Source organism: Notolepis coatsorum, assembly GCF_963971535.1.
Source record: "Notolepis coatsorum genome assembly, chromosome: 18".
In the NCBI taxonomy this organism is placed as follows: Eukaryota; Metazoa; Chordata; class Actinopteri; order Aulopiformes; family Paralepididae; genus Notolepis; species Notolepis coatsorum.
This window is the reverse complement of record NC_140182.1, coordinates 89,099,995-89,122,698: the sequence shown is the minus strand read 5'-3', so window position 1 is coordinate 89,122,698 and position 22,704 is coordinate 89,099,995. Positions and strand designations below refer to the sequence as shown.

Here is a 22,704-nt window from a genome sequence, read left to right as displayed (position 1 = left end):
TGTGTTAATGAATATAACTTGTCAGTTTCGTCAACATAAATAATCCAATAAGGGCACGGTTGGTAAGAAAGTGATGGTGACGTCTTGATGGAGCGTCGAGCGTCAAGCAGATGCAGATAGGCTACATCATTTATGATAAATGTGTATGATGAGTCATATACAATAGTATAATACTATAATATTAGTGTAGCCTAATCTTTATCTGCAACTGTGGGGGGAAAAAAACATTGGTTTAAACAGAATGAATAGACTAAATATTAAAATACTAAAATATTATTAAACATTTTTAATTCGAATGTTGATTTAGAATTAGAATGTCAACGTTATGAACAAAGCTTCGAAGCTTCGAACTATTCGGTACAGCCCTAATTCAGGGTATACAGTATTAGAGTGGTCTTCAACTCTCATCACTCGGCCTAAACAACCTTTCCTTAGTCATTAGCATGACTTACATCATGGCATAGCAACAACAACTACGGTTCCTTGAATTAGCACTTGGAAAGTGTTTAGTGATTTAGCTCGGTGATCCCAAGCAGAAAGCACAGGACACAAATGCACAAATGAGACTTCAAGTGCTCCTTACAGGAAGCCCACAGCTTGCCAAGAAAGCTTAGCCGTTGATTGGGTCCCTAGCTGACAGACAAGAGGATAAACAATGACATTTGTGTGTCCTCCAAAAACACAGGAGCGAGGAGCGTATAGGTTCACTGCAGGAGTTGATGAGGTGTAGCCAATGGGCAAATGAACCTCTGTGCCAGACAAAGCTGAGGTGGCATTCTGACCTTGAGTGGGTTGTTGTATGATGTTCAATGTTTGGACAAGGCTATAATAACAGTGCATATAAAACATACTAATAAAAGGGCCTGCCATTGTACACTATACTGCTACACTGTGTACTTTTTCTGCACATATCACTGTACTGTGTGTGCGTGCGTGCGTGCGCATGTGTGATAAAGAACCTCAGATGAAGAATCATGTAACTCTGTTTTAGGTTTCAGAGGACCAATGTTTTCAAACTTTATCATCTAAAAATTGTAAATTAGTTGAGATTGAGTACGTTCTTGTAGGGCTGACCCGATTGCTTTGACGCTTCAATCGTTGCCATGGTGATCGATGTCAAAATAAGAAATCATGTCTTTTTTAATACCCCTCCAAAAGCTTTAGCCCTGGAAATAACCAACTACTATCACCAGTTCTTCTCAAACAAGGATATTTAGAACATTCAGAAAACCTAACTACCTATTTTAGTCGTCAACCCATGAAACTTTGCAACTCTCGATAAGGCTAAATATTTTGTCCCGTGTGTCATTGTGCCTCTTATAGGCGATATCTCTCTTAGACAGAGTGTAGGCTACCCTGCTCCAGCGTTTTCATTACTACAGCATCAGTAACTGTATAACTCGCTGTCCGTTATCCGTTATAGGTTTTATTATCACGAGTGTCGTGAGAGTCGAGTGTTTTTTGTGAGACACCAGTGACTTTTGAAAAGCGGATTCCGGTCCTCTCAAGTGGTGGAGATAAAATGCGGACCGTTATCCGCGCCGGGCGACTGCAGCCACGCACTTGCTTTGCATCCCTGCCACTTCAACCCCTTCAGATTGCAATTATCAGAGGGCAGGCTTTATTGTAAACAACATTAGAAATTCCCTGTTGTGGACATGTGGGTCTTTCTGTCACACAGCCTATTTTTGCTACTGTATGTCTCCTAAGCAAGTATGGTTCAAATGAGTGCTGAAATGAATAATACAGTTAATACAGAATAATCCAAGATGGCGCATGGGTCCAAGAGACAAAGTTGTTTGTGAGGAAATACACACAAGTAGTAGGTTTCACATCTCTACTGTATATTTAATTTAATTTAATTGAGGTTTTCCCTCATTTCAAATGTCGTCAAGATTACAGGCAAGTTAAAATAAAAAGGAAAGAATCTGTTAGTTAAGACATTGAATACATTGAATACATAGGACAAAAACACAGATGAAATTTTTTTATAAAAAATAGGATAGTGGAGTATTGCATTTAGTGTGAGTTGAAGAAGCAGGGGCATTAAAACAAAAGGCTGACTTTCCAAGTTGAGACCTTACTTGGGGGACCTTAACACATTGTGCGCCAACAACGAGTATACTCGTTATTGCCCACCAATCGTTGTGCGCCAACAACGAGTAAACTAGTTTTTGGGATCCATATTTCATTTTTTCGCCATGGCATTCATAATTCATCCAGCCTCCCTCCGGGACGCAGCTGGACCCTGTCTGATATTGCAACGCCTCAATACCGCCCCCTGGTGGATTTCAGGTGAGTTACACTCCACGCCAAACCGGAAGTGGCGCTCTGTGCATCTGGGAAATTCCTCCGGCAGAGATATATTGTAACGTGGGTCTAGATACACACTTGAGTGCATTGGATCGCTTTCGAAAAACGCAAGAATCAATATGATTTCGGGGTTTATTGCGTCATACAAACGGAAAATGGATCTAGCATATCGACATTGAATAATTGATTTTTTCCCCTCCAGACTCATCAGTGAACGGTAAGAGGAATCTAACGTTATTTTCAGCTCGATTGTTTGTTTATTTCGCTGCAATCCATCTGATCAACCCATACTAAAAAAAGCCGTTACTGACAATCAAGGAATTATAAACACCCCCCCCCCCCTTTCCTTCACGCATGATGAAGCATAATGTATACCGATCATATACATTTGAATTTTTTAATATAGCGTGTATAGGAACAAAACGCCAATCGATAATGTATCATATGCATCGGGGCCTATAACTCGCGTTTTAGGAATTACTGCTATACAGTCTAAAAACATACTTATATTCACGAGGGTACTAACACGACAATGTATGAATGGAAAAATATAACGTTCCCACATCCGGAACGATAGATACCCGATGTTGAATGGGCCATAGTAATGTCGATATAGCTATAATATTTAAAAAGTTATAGCCCTGCAAAGAAGGTGAGCGACTCCATAGGCTTACAGCGCTGGCAGAGGGCACAAAGATGGGCACAATGCCTGGCAGACAATGTGTTAATTTGAGCGGGTCAGATAGGGTCCATAATTCCAATCTAGCATCATGATATCATACAGGAAGCAGTGGCGAGTACCACATCTATCACCACTCACCAGTAATAAATCTGAGGGCAGAATGATAGACCAAGTCTAGGGGTGTAAGAAGAAACATTTCTATATCTCCATAATCCAACATTGATAGGAAAACTGCTTCAACAATCCTTTTCCTACTAATCATAGGGAAGCTATGTTTCGGAAAACAATTTTCTGTTGCAGTATGCTTGCAAGACTGTCCTATGTAGCGGTGATCTTGAATAGTCGGCTATTCAATGATTCAATCGAAGGAGACTGAGACTTTCATAGTCTAATTGGCCCAGTGGCAGGAAAGAATGGGTTATGAAAGTAAGGAACATTCCATTATGGGAGTGCTGAATGTCTATATAAATCATGATATAGAGCTTATTTGAATATAAATATTAGGCTTTTAATAATACGTTTGATAAAAAGCTGAAAATAACTCATGTACCTTCATTCAATTTATTGTGTGGATGAATTACCCTAGTAGCCTAAAGTTGCACTATTCAATTTAGTGCAGGAGCGCATTTTGGCAAAGCTTTACATTTATTTGGCTACCCAATGTCTGTCAAGTCTAGAAAGAAAATGTGAGACATTTAAGGAGATCTACACCAGAGTTGATTAAAGAAAGAGGCAGAAAATCATCGACCGATAAAGTTTTCTATTGCCACGGGAAACAGCGTGTGGACCAGAGCTCAGCACATGCCGCATAGACTTAATTCACGAGTAGATCAGATATGAAAATGCAAGTAATTTTATTTGCATATACTGTAGCTAATGCTTATGTTTAGGGATGCACCGATCCGATATTGGTATCGGTATCGGCCGCCAATATCAGTAAAATAGCTGGATCGGGTATCGTTAAAAAAATATATAAATCGTTTTATTTTTATTTATTTTTTTATAAATAAAATAAGATAACCATTCAGTACATTTATATCTATGTGTTAATTTGTTACATTTAGTTTCACTAAGTTAGGAAAGTAATGTTTTAAGTCAAGCCTGATGTTGCCTTGCACAAAAGAATGATCCCAGTCTCTTCCACACAGTGACAGTGAGGCATAGTTTATTAATTGAATGAATGAAGTTTATTTTCTGTCTTTGTTTACAACAAATCAAAAACACACTTGTGATCCTTTACAATTCTTAAAAAGAAAATATATTTTAATATAAAAAAGAAAACACTTTTTTTTTTTTACTTTTGGGGGGGGGGGGGGGGTATCGGTATTGGGACTGAAAAAGTCAGATCGGTGCATCCCTACTTATGTTATGCAAAAGTGTGTCTGTCCTCGTAAGTCAGCTGTAAGTTATGAGGGTCGGCGAGACTGTGATGAGGCTAATATCGTCATGCATTATGTTTTAGGACTGCTGTTTTATGTCCGTGATTTGATGCATATGGATAGATCTATTTTATAATATCTCAGTCTTCACAGTACATCTATTACCAAATCCAGAGTAAACTAAAACTTCCTTGAAATGGTCCTTTGAGAAGACTGGGATGATGCCATGCTGTTTAACACTTTCAGTGTCAGGGACGTCATATCTCGTTTTATTAGCCCCCCCACTGAGTGCAGATGACGACAAATATCGTTTTATTAGCGATCTGAAATCATATTTCATCAACCGAGTCTCCCGTTGGTACAGCAGCCCCTACAGGAGCTCAGAATGGAAAAAAGCGCCCCCTATCGTCTATCCCTGTGTAACTGCAGGTCAGTCGCTTAGACTGACCTGGGATCTGTAGATATGTAGGGGCGGAGCCAGCTGGTTCCTTGTGCTGGCGAGCAGTCTGATCAACATGGAAGTCATCGCGGGACGGGAATCAGCCTGGAATATATATTTACAGCAGCCAATACTCAATCAATAAGCGTGATCGATATTTGGAATGGCGATCAGGAATTGGAATGATCTTTTTGGAGAACATCTGATCTGAGGTAAGGAATCTATTTTACCAGTCTTGGGATAATCAGAGTTGTATTCGCCGAGATCTCAGCGTTTGCCCCATGTGTGTGTGTGTGTGTTTGTGCGCAATCGCTGATGAGGAAATAAGAGAATCGATTTTTCAGATCGCCTCTATAGCGTGCATACGTACACATAATATACTATCGATAATCTAGCGTTTATTTGAAAACGATTCATAAATAGGCCGAAAAATTACAATGTTTTTGTGTATTCTAGAATATTCCAGTAAATGTCTTTTATCATGGAATCTTTATATTTTCCTTGAAAACGAGGGCTTTTCAAAATGCTATAAAACAAAAATGAACCGATAAAAAAACAATCCGCTTCGACAATGTTGACTTGAAAACGAGTCATTGATAAACGACGGGCAGATTAGACACATACTGTAGCCATAATTTAAAACATAGATTAGCCGTTTTTAATGCTAACATTGAAGTGGGTCGCGGCATTCAAGGAGGTTCCGGGGCACCGAGCTCCGGCACGGAAAGTGTTAAGAACCTAGACAGCAGCAGAGGTCTGTGGTAGCCTAATTGCTTTAGCCTGCGGGCGGTCTTTCTGACATAATGAATGACTGAAGTGTGTTACTGTATGCAGCTGTCTTTTATTTAATTTGAAATGCTCCGAAATATCCCTGCTATGACTCTGTTGCAGATGACTCATAATGTGGTCAGAACCATGCTGAAACTCTGATTTCCAGATAGTCTATACATTTTTTTTTTTTATGTTGTCAAATCGTAGTATTAAACAGCTAAATCCAAATTGACAACCATTCAATGAAGAGACAATATCATTAATATAAATGATGAAGAGGAAGGGACCCAAAATGAGTGTGCAGAGACGTCATTATCTGTAGCTGTATCTTTATCTGTACAACCAACAAAATGATCAGTATCTGCATTCGAATAGAAGACCGGGCATGGGCGTGGCTTATACCGGAAGTCGATTTTTATTTTATTTTTGCTAACAAAATACTCTTCAAGTTCAGACCTTAAGCACAAGCCAGTCATTTGAGAGGGGTCAGACAGGGGTCAGACAGGGTCCATAGTTCCAATCTAGCATCATGATATAAGGTGGTCATTTCCTGGCAATGGCCTTAACCCTTTCACTGCCACACTACCAACCGGTTAACCCTTTCACTGAGACAACACACAGAAGGTTAACCCTTTCACTGCCACAGAACAGCCGGCGACCGTCGGTAGTGCGATAGTAAAGGGTTAACCTTCTGTCGTGTGGCAGTGAAAGGGTTAAAGACCAATTTCGCAATAAACAATGGATTAAAAAGGAAGTCTGGCAACGTTTTCTAACCTACGTAATATTCAATGGCAATGCAATTGTTGTGCCTTAAAAGCATCAAATTGATTTAATATTGGCATATAATTTATTATGAACCATCTCATACTGTACTTTTCTCTCTTTTTTATTTGTAACTAAACTAAGTTTTATGAACTGTTTGAATCCCCCCCACCCCCATCGTCTTTTAACTAAGGGAACATTGAACAATCAGAAACTGAACATAAATTTTTTTATGAACCATCTGAACCTCCCCACCCCTTCTTTGACAGTTTTATTTAATACAATTTTTCTTTTTGTCTCTTTCTCTCCGTCTTGTTTATTTTTAACTAAACTAAGATTCATGAACTGTTCTATCTAGCCAGCCCACTGATGCGGGACAGACAAGGAATTCATCAAAGGGGAAAGTTGGATTTCTGCTCACATAAAGAAGGCTGCACCAAGTTCATGTTTAAGAGATGCAAGATAATTATTCTGATGATGCTTTAGCCTACACAATTCATGCACTAACTAAGAAATCTACCTTGCCTATATTACTACCTACTACTACCTACCTGGCTAATGTGTCTATACTACTATGCACTTACGGCAAGTCTGTAGCACCCAAGTTCAACACTGTTTGACAAACAATGTTACTTACCCTTAGGTGCCAGAGTTGTACCCTTCCTGCTGACTTGTCGCTTTGGAGTCAGCTAAATGACTCAATCTAAATGTAAATGAAAACGAGAATATGCGAATAATTACCGGTAGATTTACGCTAGAAGCACCATACGCCTAAGCCACTGGGCATTTCTTTTTCAATCAACAAACAGTCTCCTCCTTTCACAACTTTTCGTAAATAATTCGAATTTAAATGCCAGCACTTTCACAGTTCTAAAAACATTTTTTAAATAGTTACAGACATGTTTATCATGTTTCTGTCACTCAAACACCCCCACTGTGCATTGGTAACCATGTGGCTTTCCTCTAGAGCACAGATATGGCCCATCCATACATTCACATGCAATGAATACCACATTCAAATCTATTTTAACTAGTGTGATGATGAAGATGAGGAGGAGGAGGAGGAGGGTAGTGTCCATCCTCACCCGTCACCCTCTCACCCTCACCTTCAAAACAACATAGGTACGCAATAATTTAAAATCAGGGGAACAGGGTGAACAAGCCAGTGCCTGTCCTCACATTATTATCAGAGACAACCAGCCAAACTGGTTGACATACATCAGACTATAGTAGGCCTACTGATCTGCACAATGGGCTGATATGATGATGATGATGATGATGATGATGATGATATGTCATAGATGAAAGTGGTCATCATGCTTTTATATGGCTGAGCAAATCAATTGTGGGAAAACCTGGATGTAGACCACTGCTACTCAGAAAGGTATAAGAAAAGCATAATGGCAGATCATTATTCCCACCAATCATATTTGTTCAAAAACACACTTGTTGGACACAATGACAACCACTGAATAAAGTTCAAGGCAACGTTGGGTATGCGTAAATGTGTGTGCCTCGCCTTCCACAAATAGATGCCTGATGCAGATCAATCATACAAATAAAAGTATTGGAATGATTAGTGTACTCTTTTGTTGAAGAAAAGATAGCATGCAGCATAGACTATATAACTTCACAGTTAGACTATGAGGTTTTGACATCGCTTTGCATGCGTCTCATAACTTGGAAATGTTGACACAACAGGGAATATGCTCATAATATTCCTAGATATGAAACTCTTTTTCTGTGAAAACATTCACTGCCCTTCTAGGCACGTCGACTCTGCAGAATCAGAAAATGTCATCAAGTGTTTAACAGAGAGAAGCGGCTCACACGTCAGCTCAGCTGAGAAATAAAAGCATGCCTCTCGAACACTGTTCGGCGTGAATGCGTGTGTCAAGGCTTCCAAGAGCGTTGAGTAAATGTGTAGTGTGTATATGATTCATCATGGGATACGGCCATTTGAATTTGCAATATTTTCTAAGCTTGTTATAGCGCCACCATGAAGTTTGTTCGTTTGACACTTTTTGTGCCATCACATAACCTTTGCTGGTCTATCAGAATGCTGAATTGCCTAAAAAGCAACACATGGACTGAGGTACATGTGGCGTAAGCTGAATAATAATAAAACCACCAATTACAATAATAACTTTTTATTGCACTAACTAAGGAATCTACCTCGCCTATATTACTACCCTATTATGCTAATGTATCTATACTACTATCTATGCACTCAAGTCTGTAGCACCCAAGTTCAACACTGTTTGATAAACAATGTTACTTACCCTTAGGTGCCAGAATTGTACCCTTCCTGCTTACTTGTCGCTTTGGAGTCAGCTAAATGACTAAATGTAAATGCAGAGGAGAATATGAGAATAATTTGATTTACGCTAGAAGCACCATAGGCCTAAGCCACTGGGCGTTTTTTCTTTTTAATTAAATGAGCTACTCTTGCACCATAAATCAAACAAACAGTCTCCTCCTTTCACGACTTTTCCTAAATAATTTGAATTTAAATGCCAGCAATTTCACAGTTCTAAAAACATTTTTTAAATTGTTAAGACATGTTTATCATGTTTCTGTCACTCAAACACCCACTTTCCTTTCACAGTGTGCCACTGTGCAATGATAACCAGAGGTGTCGATGGCTTTCCTGAGTCTAGAGCACAGATATGGCCCGTTCACATGCAATGACTAGCACCAATAGGGTTTAGCATTCGGGGCTTGCACCCTAATAAGGCCTAACAAAAATAATAGTTGGTTTCAGGTTGCCGACCGACCCTGCCGATTTAGGTGCGACCCAATATATTTTATGAGTTTTAAAAAACAAACAAAAAAAAAATCCGATTTTTTTTTTTTTTTTTTTTTTAAGAATAAAGTTTCATAGAAATCTTAGTCAAACATTTAGTATTATGGATATTAAACATGCTGGCAGAGTACATGCATCCATGTTGTTGTGGACATTTTAATTAAATAAAGAAATTCCCTATCCATAATCGCCATGGGAAAGAATAAAATAAAAAAATAAAATAAAATAAATTCCCTACCTACCCATGGCCAAACTGACAACCAACCTGAAACCAACTATTAATTTTGTTAGGCCTAAGGCCGAATGATAGCATATGATGAAGACAGGATTAATACAACAGCAAGTCTGAAGAAAGTACATAACAGAGAACCCCCCCCCCCCCCCCCCCCATCATCCCAAAGCTTTGAATATTTGATGATAAAATGGTGCTGAGGCTTCAAAGCCCAAAACAAGGTTCTTCATTCGTATCACATTCACAAGTGATTTGAATTGACTGATTGATTTGAAAATGTATGGTTCTTCTTCAGTGCAAGTGGCTCATGTAACAACTTGAATTTGATGAGGTTTTATGCAACTGAAAACCACTCGGAAAGATGAAAGGGACGTGCCTTCAACAACAGACTCGACTAGGCAAGTGGGAAGACACAGAGGAGAAAAGGCACAAACGCAGCCAGTTCCCACAGGGCCAAGAGGGTCCCATCTTCTCCTCGCTCCACTCTCTCCTCACTTTGAAGTCCAAGTCCATAACTAGACCGAAAAGTACACTTCAGCCGGCGGACGTTTGTGGAGTGCAATTATATATATATTTTTTATTTTTATTTTTTACTCAAAACATCTAAATAAAGTATGTAACATTAGCCTCTGTTGGTTCTGCAATGCAATACACTTCAGCATACTGTATATGTCTGTACAACGAGACATTCATTCATTCGCTTACAGAAGTGAGATCTACTCCAGACTGACTGCTGACAGCCGCCCCCCCCCCCCCCCCCCCTTTGGGGGCATACCCTACAGATATGAAGTCAAAATTCAACTAGGTTGTATAGACTGTGACATTTTTTTTCTTTCTGCCAGACAATCGGAGAGGCTTTTGATTATCTGGACTTTCATCATTTTCACTTACTGTCAAATCCACAGTCTGAAATAAGTGTGTGTGTGCCTGTGTGCGTGTGTGTGTGTGTGTGTGTGTGTGTGTGTGTGTGCATGTGCATGTGGGTGTGTGTGTGTGTGGTTGTGTGCATGTGTGTGGTTGTGTGCATGTGGGTGGTTGTGTTTGTGTGTACATGTGCGTGTGCATGTGGGTGTGCGTGTGTGTGTGTGTGGTTGTGTGCATGTGGGTGTGGGTGTGTGCGTGTGCGTGTGTGTGTGTGTGTGTGTGTGTGCATGTGGGTGTGTGTGTGTGTGTGTGTGGTTGTGTGCATGTGGGTGTGTGTGCATGTGGGTGGTTGTGTTCGTGTGTAAATGTGTGTGTGCATGTGGGTGTGCGTGTGTCCTTACCTCTGTAGCCGAGGAACTCCTCGTTCACCTGAATCATGAACTCTCCGTTCACGTCTCTGAACACTCCGCTGTACACCCAGTCAGACACGAACCTACGCACACAAACAGATGCTCACTTTCAGACAGTGTTGACACCGTAAAAATCACAGACAAAGCACTTTTCCATCTCTTCTTCTTGGTGGCAGGATAACTGACCGTGTGTAGGGCTCACAGCTGCTCTTGAGCAGCGACAGCAGCACGGGGTAGTTCTCGTTGCTGCAGTTGCTCTGGGCCTCGTTGTACAGGTAGGACAGCATCTTCACACCCTGAGGACAGGCCACACGGCACTGAGTTGACACCCCGTCCGATAGGCGGAACATAATCCGGATGGGACTGCGGTCTACAGATAAAGGCTACTCACCACGGGGAACGTAGCCTGGCCGACCCCCAGGGGCCCGTCCACGCAGCACAGCTCCGACAGGTACCTGGGATTAAAGCAGATCGCTGACGTTTATGTATCTGCAGCTACACTGCTTAAGTTTAAAGGATTTTCTTGTTTCAGCGATGTGCCTGGTCAGAGCCTTTGGCAGCGCCTGACTGAACGGTGGAGGGTGTGTTCTCACCTGAGCTGACGGCCCACTTTGCGAAACAGGAAGCCGATGGTCAGCAGGCTGAGAATGGGTGGGGTGCTGAGGACGCAGGCCCTGTAATAATGCAGGTACTTCCGCAAACCGCCTGTAAAAGCCTTAGAGAGAGAGATTCCCAAAAATCATCCTCTACTTAGACCAAACAGCCACAACGGCTAAAGAAACGCTTGATCTTGCAGAATCATGTGCAGCAGGCGAAAGCAAGTCATAATTGACAAGTCTTTAAAGTCAACAATAGTGATGAGGGGAGACAAGCACATTACCTGGAAGACTAGGCCTCTTTTGTTGGCACTCTGCAGAGAGAAGCGGCTCAGCCTCAGGTAATGGGTGCCATACTGGGCGAGCTCCCCCAGGAGATGAGACACACTCTCTGGGGATGCTCCCGACACACACACACCGGGCCTGACATCAAACTGCACACACTGGACCAGGCACAGAACCATCAGCCCACATAATGAACCAGTCGCCAGAACCAGTCACCACAGAATGATGATACAATTAGTGAGAGACAGAGAGAGAGAGAAGGATAAAAAGAGAATAGCCATACAGTGAATCAGTATCCAACCATTCTATATTCTATGCACAGTCCGGACCGTTAAATAATCAAGTTTCATTTTCAATTACGATTTTGGCTTCTCATGATCAACAAAACAAGATCATTGAGATAAACCATTATTTAGCGTGCACTACAACATAGTTGGTGATATACAGTATATATTTATTTTTAATATTATTATTTGTTTTATTTATTTATATCTTTGTTCACTTATTTCTTGTTTCATTATTTCTTGTTCAGTTCAATTATATTCAAAGTCCTCGTGTTAAAAAGAAACACCAGTGTTAAATTTCAATAAATGCATATGTTCTCAAATCAATGAGTAATCATGTTTAATAATCATGATTTCAATATCAATCAAAATAATCATGATTGCCATAATCGAGCAGCCCTGATACAAAGATGTGCACACATTTTGCCAGCAGAAGTAGAGATTCTGAATAATAAAAAAATATATATATATAATAAAATTATATATCGATACTTTCCGTCAGTGTATTGCAATATTATACTATGCTGTATTGTTGTTGTTTTTTCTCACCCCTAGCAGACGCGCCACAATGGTAAACTCAAACAACTGAATTTAAACGGTTATAAGCAAAGTAAACATGTCAAGTTGATATTATGATAATGGTACTTGTCTTTACATTCATTCATTAATTGCATAAAGATTTAGAAACAAGTCGCCATTTGATAAATTCTGTTTATAATGGGCCTGGAAGGAGGTCTTCTATAATCCATTCACTCTCTGGGTTCCTTCATTTTTTGGTTATTTGGTTGGTTGGTTTGTGCGTGCAGAGCTGGTTAGACTATTGGACTCTGCTGTCTTTCTATGGTCAAAATGTACATACATACCCATGTACACATCATTGTTTACAAAGTGTAAGATTGTCTTTTAGGCAATACATAACACGCAGATTAGCCTGTCACAATTAAATATGGGGAAATATGACAATTTTCTGCATGTCTATGTACCAGCTAACGACTCTCCCCTGTATGAGCAATAATTGCGTATTAAAGCTCAACTAAAGAAAAGTTATTTTATACTATACACACTATATCTATATCTTACTATACACACAGACAACCTACAGAGGTTTTTATTCAGAAGTTGAGCTTCAATATACATAAGACTTGTTTCCACTGGGGAGAGCTGTTAATCAGTACAGAGACACTACTGGTACATACTTTATCCCCAGGTATACACTGGGGAATGACGCGCCACTATAGTAAGTCAAAGTGACTTTTTATGCCAACAGACATTTTCATCACAAGGTTCTTTTCATCATCAGCCAATGGGCGGCTTGAAACTCACTGGGGAGGTGAACTGTACCTTGTTACATGTCAGGCTAAGGGAAGATATATTCTATATAATACCCTGGAGGATTTACACATGAATGAGGGTGTGATGTACCTCGCTGAGAGGGAAGGTGGTGGAGGCCACTCCGATCAGTACGTTGAGGAGGTGAGTGACCAGCTGCGTCTGGGAGTCCAGGGGCAGAGGAAGGAGAGGAGAGGGCGTGGCACCACTCACCACCCTCATCTCCCCCTCCCACAGCCGGTAGAGCTGGTCAAAGGCCTCCCGGCCTCCCTCCGTCAAGTAGGGAGGCTCCCTTTTCCCCGGAGGACTGTGGGGGGAAACAGAGTAGCATTTGAATTTTGAGAAATGTTGAGGAATTTTAATGACGCTTTTCTGAATTACCTGTATGACGGTGACATTCATCTTAGATCCGGAATTCCTGACATTGAATTATCTTTAGATTTATTTTTAGAAAAACATTCCTTTCCGTTGTAAATAAACATTCACCTTTTAAGAAGATTAGGGTGAGGATTTGAGGATGAGACTATTGGATCCCCCCTACTAACATTGACTATCCGTTTATTCATCTTAATCATGCATCTACTTCAAATCATGCCTTTCGGTTTATTTTAGATCCCATCTCTCTAAGCGTAGTTATTGAGGCTCTTCAAACCATTGATTCCGAGTAATCTAATGACAATTTGGAGTTTTGGACACTTTCTACCCTACTAATTGCCGAGCAAATAACTCACATGTTCAACCTTTCTATTGCTACTGGTGTTGTTCCCAGAGTTTGAAAAATTGCACATGTCCTCCCCTTGCATACGGGTGGAGATAGGAGTGATCCAAATAATTATAGACCATTATCCAAATTGTCGAGATTCTCTTGTAAATTGTCAACTCGAGGAATTTCTCAATACAAACCCTGTTCTGAGCCTGCATCAATCCGGGTTCAGGTCTATGTATAGCATTGTTTCTGCTATCACTTTAGTTGTGAATGACATTGTCAATGCCTTGGATGAAAGAAAAACATGTGCTGCCATCTTCGTGGACCTCTACAAGGCATTTGACACTGTTGATCATTCCTTGCTTTTACATATTAGTAATGGTGGTTTTAATTCAAGTGCTTGTGATTGATTCCAGAAAGTACCGGTCTGATCAGCAGCAGTCAGTGCATTTGGGAACTACTCGTATTACCGATAACTACATTTACATTTAGCTGACACTTTTATCCAAAGCGATTTAAAAGTTCTGTACGACAAGTCAGCAGGAAGGGTACAACTCAACCAGCGGAGTAACAATGTTCATCAAAGTGTTGAAACTTGAGTGCTGCAGTGTTGAGTGCATAGTTGTAGAGACATATTAGTATATTAGGAAGAGTGCAGGATAGCAGGGTGTTCCACAAGGTTCAATTCTAGGTCCAGTTCTTTTTACAATCTCTATTGCAATAATAATATTATTATTATTTCATCTTTAACACAATGGGGACAAACAACGGATATCTCGGTGTTTCGATTCCACCCGTTGTGGACAGAAGCACGGATATATCCGTGGCAAGTTGTTATTGCTTTTATTCCATTTTAATAACCTATTCAAGGTCGCCGAGCGGCACTGCAGATTTACCCTACTCTTTGAATTCGAGAAGGTGCAATACCGGCCAGATCCTCTTAGGGGCGCTATCGCGATAATGCAGTGTGCCCTGTGGCTGAACGGTGGATTTTTTTTTTTTTTTACTTTCAATGGAGTAGTATGTTAGCTCGATTCTGGATCTGCAGCCTGTAGCTTGGATTACGTTTTGCATCGCAGATTTCACTATGCAATAAGGGGATTTATCATCAGCCAATGGACATATCGATCTACCAGATGGCGATCGATAACGGGGAAATGCTCGGGGGGTCCCACCGGCCCACGGTAAGATCTTTTTCACGTAAAGTACATCCCGATCGGCTTGTTTTGATAGCCATCCATCCGATCGGCCTATGTGGCTAGTTAGACGAACACGGTTATTGGTAATCAATAATAAGAAACAACGTCCCCCGCCCCCCCCCCCCCCTTTCATGCATACATGCTTGAGGATTGTGCCGATCATATGCAGTTTGAGTTATTTCTGTAGCATATGTATAACGGAAATGCCATTGGATATAACGTTAGCAGCTATTAGCCCTATATCTAGCCTTCCAGAAAATATACTAGACCAAATCCCGTATAACGCTTATATTCACAGCGCTATAAAATGAGAACATATTGATGAAAAAATAAATTTCTTTAAGCCATTTTGAAGGGACGGTTTATGGACTCAATTGACAATGAGAATGGACAGATAGCAATACTATAAAGTATAGATTTAGCTCTACAAACAGCCCCAAGTCTGTTTACATTTGCTGGCCCTCTACCATTATATTAGACGGGCCCCAATGGCCATCAATGTGTTAACTAACTGCCATGCACATTTATACACGGATTACACAATGTTGAAGCCGTTCTCTCTATTGTGGATTATGGTGATGTGATTTATAGGCATGCCTCTGCCACTACCCTTACGCCCTTGGATGCTGTTTATCATTCTGCTAGGTTTATTACAGGTCATATTTCTAGCACTCATCATTGCATCCTGTATGAAAAGGTTGTGTGGTCTTCTCTGTCTGAGAGACGTGATAAACATATGTATTTGCTACAAGTCCCTTATTGAAGTATTGCCATTTTATATCACATCTATGCTAGATTGGTCCAGACTATACCACACACAATCTATTGACTGGCTTTCACTGCAGGTCCCTCGAGTTCGTACTGAGTTTGGAAGATCTGCCTTTAGTTTCTTTGCTCGGACCACTTGGAACTTTCTACACAAGATACCTAATGAATAACTTGGACATTTTAAATTCATGATTTTTAACCTCTGTTTGTACCCGTTTTTATTTATTTAAGTTTTTTCTATCTTCTATTAACTTGTTTTAATTGATTGTTTATCAATAAATAAAACATTTAAATGATTTATCTTTTATTATTATGTGTCTTTTTAAGTTATTTTAAACTGTCTCGACATGAATGAGAAACTGCCCTCAATCATTTTGAGGATAAATAAAGGCAATATAATAATAATAATAATAATAATAATAATAATAATAATACTAATAATAATTTGATGGTGGGTTGCAAAGAGTGTGAACAGATGCAAGTGTCAGCCCCCAGATGCTGTTATTATTTATTAAGTATTTATAGTAAACGTTTATAACGTTAACACCATCATCACAGACACCTTGGAAGGCAAACAACGGGTGACGGTGACCAATGTGTGATCGTTATTAAATGACAACCGTAGCTAATGAGCTATGTTGATGGTATTGAGCCATAATATTGGTAGGAACTAGGAACTGCATAACACATCATGAGAATACTATGAATATGCAGGGCTGTACGCTAAGCTTTTTCACTAGGGGCACACTTGCCCCTAAATGAGAAATTTAGGGACAAAAGATATTTTTTAGGGGCACATTTTTAAATAACAATTTTACCATTATTTATATCGATTGTTTTTGATTAAAAAAAAAAAAAAAAATTATTTTATATAATTTTTTTTAAATAAAATATAGATATAATATATAAATACTTGTAGTTGTATTATCTGCGAGACATCGCCACCACGCAACAAGTCTAAATGCTCGCTATATGCAACCAGCTCCACTGTCTGTGTGTACTCGAGTAGCCTCCAGCTACGGCCAGGATTCCCCGGAGCTGCAGCTGGACCCTATACTGTAGCCTCCAGCTACGGCCAGGATTCCCCGGAGCTGCAGCTGGACCCTATACTGTAGCCTCCAGCTACGGCCAGGATTCTCCGGCGCTGCAGCTGGACCCTATTGACTATATTCAGCGTGCCCTCAGCTCGAATACGCATCGACTCAGTGTTATAACTAGACATTGATATCAGGAGCTATCTGAACTATTTAGTTTAATGGGATGTTTTGTTTTGAACAGTAAGCTAACGCGAGCTATCATGCACTACTAGACTTACTGGAGCATTTGTTGATAGCTATCAGTAGCTAGCCGGCTGGCAGGCTCACCGAGGCGGGAGGGAGGAGGAGCAGCAGACGCCGCAGCTCTCTCCGTGTGTCTGAGTTCAGTTCAGTTCGGCTCACTATAGGAGGTCGAACGCGTCGAAAATATGAAGCAATACTAACGTTACTTTTCTTCATAGCTAAATCAGACAGCCAGTCTATCAGAGTGAGTGCTCAGTCGATTGTTCCCGCTGATCATACCTGCTGAGTGCTCACTGCTCAGCTCGCGTGAGTGACGGCATCGCGTCATCACACGCCTTGGATAATTTAGGAGTGAAATGCGAATGCAAGGCTTGAAAGCACTACTCGCAAGCCCGCCCCCAGATAATATTTACCAATCGCAACGGCCAATTAAAGGGGCAATTTGCGACGAGATCATCGCAGTGTACAGCCCTGATATGGAGATGATTGCGAGCTCCCAGACCCCACTACCAACCAGCCATCAGCCATCTCTAACATTGTGGTTATGTTCAAGCTGTAAAGGAATGTGAATCACTACCCACTTTCAAAAACACTCTCAAAGAACACCTACGGGAGACTGCAATTTGAAACTGGCCCATGTAAATGTCCTAACCCAACCCCCTCCAATGTACAGTAAAAGACCAAGTATGGTTGTCAATATTCCAATGTACAGTTTTGCTTGTACAGTTGTACAGTGTTCCTTCCCCCCCCCCCAACCCCACCCACCGAATAACCTCCAATGTACAGCCCCCACCCACCCACCCCACCCAACCTCCCCCAATGTACAGTTTTTACGTCAAATGTATATACTCTTTTCTGGACTCTTTTTTGTATCACAAACAGTACTGTATTTGCAAATCTGGTATGTCATAAATGTATAGATGTAGCAGTACTGTCTATCTGTATGTCATGTATGTCATATGTCCTGATGAATTGAAAATGGGGGACCCTGATGTAGACAAGACGAAAGTCTTTCTCTGGTCTGCATCCCCTTAACAATTGTGTGTATTGAGCTGTACTGTATTGTACCCATTCTACAATCTGTTAATAAAGTTTTCAATCATTCATTCATTCACTCTGCCTCACCCACACAGGCTAGAGACAACAGTGACACTACTGCCACCATGTACTCCAGTCCTCATGCAGCCCCACTCACATCGAGCAGCAGCAGCATCAATTAATTCGATACAAAAGACAACTTCTTACCAGCCGACAGACTCCCAGCACCGGCGTCTCCTGGGCTCGAAGGTGCGGAGGGCCTCCCAGACATCGAGCTCTGGGCTAGGGCTGGGCTCCGACTGTGAGTCTGGGGTCAGATTAGAGGCTGACTGGAAGCCTTCATCCTCAGACTGGTCCAAGCTAGGGGGAACCTGGACAGATAACCAATATATATGACTAATGATCATTATGGACATTGAATATGATTAAAATGCTGAGTGTCAAATATAAAACAATATTTAACTATTATATTTTGATTGATTTCAGGCATCCTGTGAAGCAAACTGCTGTCAGCAATACTAGTGCAAATAGTGCATGCGATGTTGAGAGAAATGTTTTCATTATGTTGACTTCACAACAGGAGGCTGGTACCAATTTATCATACACTATATACTGGTGTATAAAACTTCATGAATGTCCTGAGGGCTTGGTAAGTGATCAAATTTAGAATAGGCTTCTAAAATCTTGAAGCAGTGATACTCAAAGCACGGCTCACGAGCCGCATGCGGCACTCTGATGACTATGTTACGGCTCTTTAACACTTTGAATGCCGACGACGTGTATTGTCATCTTATCAGACCCCCCCGTTGAGTGCCGACGACGTGTATTGTTGTTTGATTTTTTTATTAGCGATCTGAATTCATATTTCATCAACCGAGTCTCCCGTTGGTACAGCAGACCCTCTAGGAGATCAGATGGGAAAATACCGCCCCCTATCGTCTATCCCTGTGTAACTGCAGGTCATTCGATTATACTGCTGGATCTGTGGAGGTGGAGCCAGTGCTGGCAAGCCGTCTGATGAACATGGAAGTGATCGCGAGTTGGAATGCAGCGTGGAATATATATTTACAGCAGCCAATAATCAATCAATAAACGCCATCGATATTTGGAATGGCGATCAGGAATTGGAATAATCTTTTTGGATTATTGATCTGATCTAAGGTAAGGAGTCTATGTTACCAGTCTTGGGGTAATCAGAGCTGTATTCACTGAGATCAGCATGTGCCGTGTGTGTGTGTGATGTTGAGGAAATGAGGTAATCGATTTTTCAGCCCGCCTCTATAGCGTGCATAAGTACACATATACTATCGATAATCTAGCGTTTATTTGAAAACGATTCATAAATAGGCCGACAAATGACATTGTGTTTTGTGTATTCGAGAATATTCCAATAAATGCCGTTTATGGGGGAATCTTTCTATTATCCCGGAAATTTTCGAGAGAACGATAGCTTTTCGAAAATGCTATAAAAAGGATATGAACCGATTAAAAAACAATCCGCTTCGACAATGTTGACTGCAAACAAGTCATTGATAAGCGACGGGCAGATTAGACACATGCGTTTTTAAGGCTAACATTGAAGTGGATGATGGCATTCAAGGGGGTAAAAAGGTAAACAAGGCCGGCACTGATAGTGTTAAGTAGTCTCCAATTAAAGATTTAGCTCAAATGTTTTTTAAACGGGTATTTCAAAAGATCTTGTCCAAGACATTTTCCAGCAGTGATAATCCAATAAAACTTAATTTCCAATTAGTTACAACCACTGACCTACGAACAAAACAAAAGAAATCTCCCTCTCCTCTTTTCTGAACAAACTACCTATTGGTCACAGTCACCAGGTGTGTGCACTCGTCGTCGTGTCGGTGGAAAGCTAACGTGAAACTAAAATAGCTAAAATAAATTATAATAAGTGCAAATCTGCAATAGCTGCGACCGCGTACCACACCCCCTCACACAAGCACTTGACCTCCTGTAGTATCAGCCATAGTCTCTTACCCTGATGGACAGCCCGGTGAGATCTGCATTACTGGGTACAGGAGGCAGGTCCAGCCTGATGTCTAGGTCTGAGGTGCGGGTGTGCTGCAGGGCTCCGAACAAGGACAGCCTGGTCTCCTTCTCAAACCTCTCCTCTGCCTCCGAGCTGGTCCTCAGAGCCAGCAGGCCTGTGCCTGGAGGAGCGTCCATTAGCCCCACTGTGCCACACAATCCCCCCAAAGAGCCCCATTCCTCCGCACACAACAACCCCCAGGACCGGGCTTCCAGCCTCTGCAGCTCTTCGCTCTGGTAACCGCCCAGTGGAGGCCTCCGCAGCACGGGCCTCTCTCGCCTCATGTAGTCCCTGCTGAAGGAGGTGGGTGGCGGGGGTGCCGAGCCAGCCAACTGCACCAGGAGCTCCAGGACCGATTCGACCTCCGTTAGCCCAGATGCAGCCCCCTCGGGCAGCCTCCCCAGCTGCTCCTCCAGCTTCTCTGCTTCGTCCTGACAGCCTGCCACCCGAAGGTCGAAGGAAATCATCAGGACTTTGTTTCTGGGAGGGGTGGTGGTCGTGGCACTCGGTCCTGAGATATTCCCTTTAGAGGCGCTTTCTTGGAAGAGCTTCGAGAGCAGGGCCCCATAGGCTTGCTTTTTAAGGGCTCGGTGGACACCTTCTCTCGAGACACCTCCCAGGGCACGGCGTTTCCATGACACCCCAGAGAGGCTGCTGTCACACAGGGCGCCCAGCTGCTCGGTGATGCTGCTGCTGCTGCTCGATGTGAGTGGGGCTGCACGAGGACTGGAGTACATGGTGGCAGTAGTGTCACTGTTGTCTCTAGCCTGTGTGGGTGACGCAGAGTGAATGAATGAAAACTTTATTTAACAGATTGCAGAATGGGTACAATACAGTACGGCTCAATACACACAATTGTTAAGGGGATGCAGACCAGAGAAAGACGTTTGTCTTGTTTACATCAGGGTCCCCCATTTTCAATTCATCGTGACATTTATGACATACACAACATACATGACATCATGACATTTATGGCATATGGACATACATGACATACAGGTATATAGTACTGAACATTACATTTGTGACATATACGATATGCAAATATACAGTACTGTTACTAGTAACGTTAGGCAGGACCAACTTAGGTCTAACTTAACATTATTCATTTTTTTTACTGATTAGTAACGCTAGCTATCTAGTAAATACTCTCTGTAGCCAGTTATCAGAGCTAGCTGACGTTACTGCTGGTGCAAGCTAATGTGCTAACCTTGCACAGCAAGCAAACTCGCTAACGTCACTTAATAATGCCAAGCTAAAAGTACCTGCACGGGGTGATGGTGTTTCAGAGAGTTGACAGCTCCAGTCGTGCATCCATCCCATTTGACCTATTTCCATGCATGCTAACGTTAGCTAGCTAGCTAGCTAGCTAATATAATGCTAACGTTCACTGGCTGGGTATCAGGCGCAACTTGGCAAGATAACAGGGGAAAGCTGCATCAGACATTCGTTTGTAATACATGCATGCTTTCGTATTTTCAACAGCACGTAGATATGTTTTAGTTGCAGTCGCTGTTGCGGTCGTTCATTCATTCAGTTTCAAGCATATACTCTCCACAACAAGGCTAGGCTAACCAATAGTATGCAGCTGCAGAGCCGCAGAGCCAGCGGCGCTCCCCACCCAATGGCTGAATTGGAGTATTGCACTGTGCGGGCACAGCTGTGAGATCCGTGCGAGGCCAGATATCTTGAATGAATGCGTTTATTTCGAACATAAATTGAAAATAAATAATAATAAAAAACTAGACAATTCCGTGCGGGGAAATTGTGAAAGTGTGGGTGATGCCTGTGCACCGCCAGGGTCTGTGTCTCTGTATTGTCTCTTTCCACAGCAAAACGGTAGGCAAGCAAGGCACCTTGGTTGAGAAATGCAGGCTTCAATCTATGTTGTTTAGTCTATCTGTTCTGAAGGGCCAGATTAACACTGAGAATCCACGTTTATTATTTTATATAACTTGTATATTATTTATATATATAAGCTATATCCCTTTAACATAGCTGTCAACATTTCGATTTGAAAAAACTTGCAGGTTTTAGCCCCGCCCCTTCTCCTGGCCCCGCCCCCTCCCACCCGGCCCCGCCCCCTCCCAATGGAGCTGCCTCGTCGCTGCTGGTCAAAACCGGTATTATTTTGTTTTCCTACTGTGTAGAGTGTAAATGCTATAAAAATACAGTAAATTACCTTTTATCAAAATATTAACCATTAAATAAAGGTTGTAATCTGTAAATGCATTTGATTTTACTGTAATTTGACAGTATTTGGAAACCATAGATGCCAGACATTTAGTTTTCTTGCAGCTTTTTTTCTTACAGTCTAGTCAGTGAATCCTAAATCTCCACTAGGCAACCACTTAAAGTTATCAGTCAGTCCAACAAGGACTGGGTGAACTAGTTGCTACATTAAATTAATCAGATACCTGGTTGAAAGTGAAATGCTGTAAACATCCCTGCATTAAGTGTAAGACAAATTCAGTATAAATTCAGTTTATGTAGTAGTAGCATTAACATGTTCAT

General features: G+C 41.5%; 1 protein-coding gene across 1 annotated transcript in view; it reads right to left on the bottom strand.

Moving 5' to 3' along the window:
- Positions 1-21,730, bottom strand: part of tubgcp6 (tubulin gamma complex component 6) — a 75,323-nt gene extending 53,593 nt beyond the window's left edge. Inside the window, 9 exon segments of the mRNA XM_084334713.1 lie at positions 10,650-10,741; positions 10,845-10,954; positions 11,050-11,113; positions 11,252-11,373; positions 11,539-11,697; positions 13,246-13,459; positions 18,351-18,514; positions 20,139-20,957; positions 21,456-21,730. Of these exon segments, the coding sequence (XP_084190839.1) occupies positions 10,650-10,741; positions 10,845-10,954; positions 11,050-11,113; positions 11,252-11,373; positions 11,539-11,697; positions 13,246-13,459; positions 18,351-18,514; positions 20,139-20,927 (1,714 nt within the window). The 5' untranslated portion in view covers positions 20,928-20,957; positions 21,456-21,730.
- Positions 21,731-22,704: the final 974 nt, after the last annotated feature.